This window comes from Penaeus monodon, chromosome 17 (genome assembly GCF_015228065.2).
Source record: "Penaeus monodon isolate SGIC_2016 chromosome 17, NSTDA_Pmon_1, whole genome shotgun sequence".
Lineage (NCBI taxonomy): Eukaryota > Metazoa > Arthropoda > Malacostraca > Decapoda > Penaeidae > Penaeus > Penaeus monodon.
The window spans coordinates 17,481,370-17,483,619 of NC_051402.1; the positions used below are offsets into that span (position 1 = coordinate 17,481,370).

Consider the following 2,250-nt stretch of genomic DNA (forward strand, 5'->3'; position numbering starts at 1 on the left):
TTATATATTTAATTTATATTTGTGTGTTGTGTGGGTGTTATATTAATTTTTTATTTTATATTATATATTATTATATATATTTTTTAATATATTATTTTTAACTATTACTACCCATATAAAACTTATGTTTGTGTAACTGAATTTATTAATGCTTGCGTGTACATTTTAAAGGAAATTGCCACATTTATTTACCAAAGTTGGGAAAAAAACAAAGGTTGGGTCTTTTTCTCCTGTATTAACTTAAAGGGTACATAACCATGTTTGGGGAAAAATCATTAAGTTAACCTTTTTCCTAAAGTGACATACTACGGGATCCAAATTTAGTTTCTACATGATTTTAGCACAAATTTTCTAATCACGAAACACAGATAAATTCACACACAAAAAAAATGTTTTGAGTAGCTCTAACATTCTATGAATACAGTTCTGAGTATTTCCTTTTGAATTCATGTCTTAATTTCAGAATTGATAGACTGTTCGTTTACACAAATATCTTATCCGTAAAACTCTAGTACATCAACCTGCTTTAAGGTAAGAACGACAGCCTTCAATAAGATACCTTTAAGAAAAGAAGACACATATAAAAATAAAACATAACAAAACAAGAAAGGGGGAAAGGGCTGATATAAACAGGGGTAATAAAGGGATATCGTCACGTGTTATTTTCGTACTCGTACCCTTATAGTCCGAGGTCATGGAATTCCATAAAATCTGGAGGAGATCGGATGGGGTTTTGGAGAAACCGGAGAAAAGGCAAAAGCTGGATGCGGGCTGCTCTCCCGAGGCTCGAGGGGGCTTGCGAACCAAATTCGTTTCTGCCCTGCGTCGAGGGGGCCCTTTCTCACTGATGCTTCCCTTGAAGGGGCGTTCCGTCCCCTCCCCCTTATCCCAAATGGGGACCCCGCAGGTGCTCCCTCTGGGTCGAGTCTGGCTGGGAGCTTGCCCTTTTATTTTCCACTTTTTCCTTTTTTAAATATGTTTTCCCAAAGTATCTTTACCGATTGCAGTATGTTTATAATTTTGTTGTAGAAATTAAAGGGCCCCGGGTGGCCCGGGGGTTAGGCGTCGGACTCAAGATGTCACGACGCTCTGAGGTCGTGGTTTTGATCACCCCGGCGCGTTGTTCCCTTTTGGGGAAGGAACTTCCCTTGATTTTCCCCCTAGCACTGGGCGGGCAAGCACCAAGTCGTGCTGGGCTCAAACCCGGTAAATAGGAGAAAATTACCTAAAAGGAAAACCGGCCTCTCCGTGGAAAGGACTGGGACCCTACCACTACTCACTTCCCCAAATTCCCCAAATAAAACTACAATTGTATCATGTGTGACCACGGCGGCTCAACATGAACCCACCTAAAAAAAAAAAACCCCTTTAGTAGTAATCTTTTCGCATGAGAGCAAAAAAATGGCAATTCTCTGCTTTTAGGGCCCCGGGCTTTTGGTTAAAATTGGGTTCTTTTAATACACTTGACTGAATACTGAAATGTCGAGAATCCGCACGCCTACAAATACACACATACATACACACTTATTTATGAGTACATTCAAAATCAATACTAATACATAGTATAGTGTCACGAAAAACTAATCAGAGTGGTTACGGGAACGTATATAATAATGTTTTATTCACACACACACACACACACACACACACACAGACACACACACACACACACACACACACACACACACACACACACACACATCTCTCCTGGAAGAAAAGTCGAATTAATGTAGTTTGGAAAAAAATCTTGAATTATCTTCTGCCTTTTCTTTTCCCCTCATTCTGATTCATCTTCCCCATTCCTATCAGTTTCCCCTTTTTTCAGTGCAGAAACGCTCTTCAATTCTTCAGGGAGAGGAAATCCTCCACCACGGCCGCGTACTCCTCAGGGTGGAGGCTCTTGAAACGGTCGCTGACCATGAGCAGCAAGGACAAATTTTGCGTCTTTTGCAGGGCGCTTCGAAACGCGGCTTCCGCGGCGTCCTGCTCAGCCCCGAGGCTCTGGGGTTCCTGAAAGTAGGACCAGACTTCAGGTATGCGAGTGTGGAGGGTGAAGTTCAATATCTGTCCCTGTTTCTGTTTGTCTGTCTGTTTCTATTTCTCCCTGTCTTTCTCTCTCTGATTCTCTCTCTCTCTCTCTCTCTCTCTCTCTCTCTCTCTCTCTCTCTCTCTCTCTCTCTCCTCTCTCTCTCTCTCTCTCTCTCTCTCTCTCTCTCTCTCTCTCTCTCTCTCTTCCCTCCTCCCTCCTCC

General features: G+C 42.0%; 1 protein-coding gene across 1 annotated transcript in view; it reads right to left on the bottom strand.

Moving 5' to 3' along the window:
* Positions 1 to 1,669: 1,669 nt before the first annotated feature.
* Positions 1,670 to 2,250, bottom strand: part of LOC119583578 — a 12,582-nt gene continuing 12,001 nt past the window's right edge. The window contains exon 7 of the mRNA XM_037932141.1: positions 1,670 to 2,010. Coding sequence (XP_037788069.1) covers positions 1,840 to 2,010 — 171 coding nt within the window. The 3' untranslated portion in view covers positions 1,670 to 1,839. The remainder of the gene's footprint in view (positions 2,011 to 2,250) is intronic.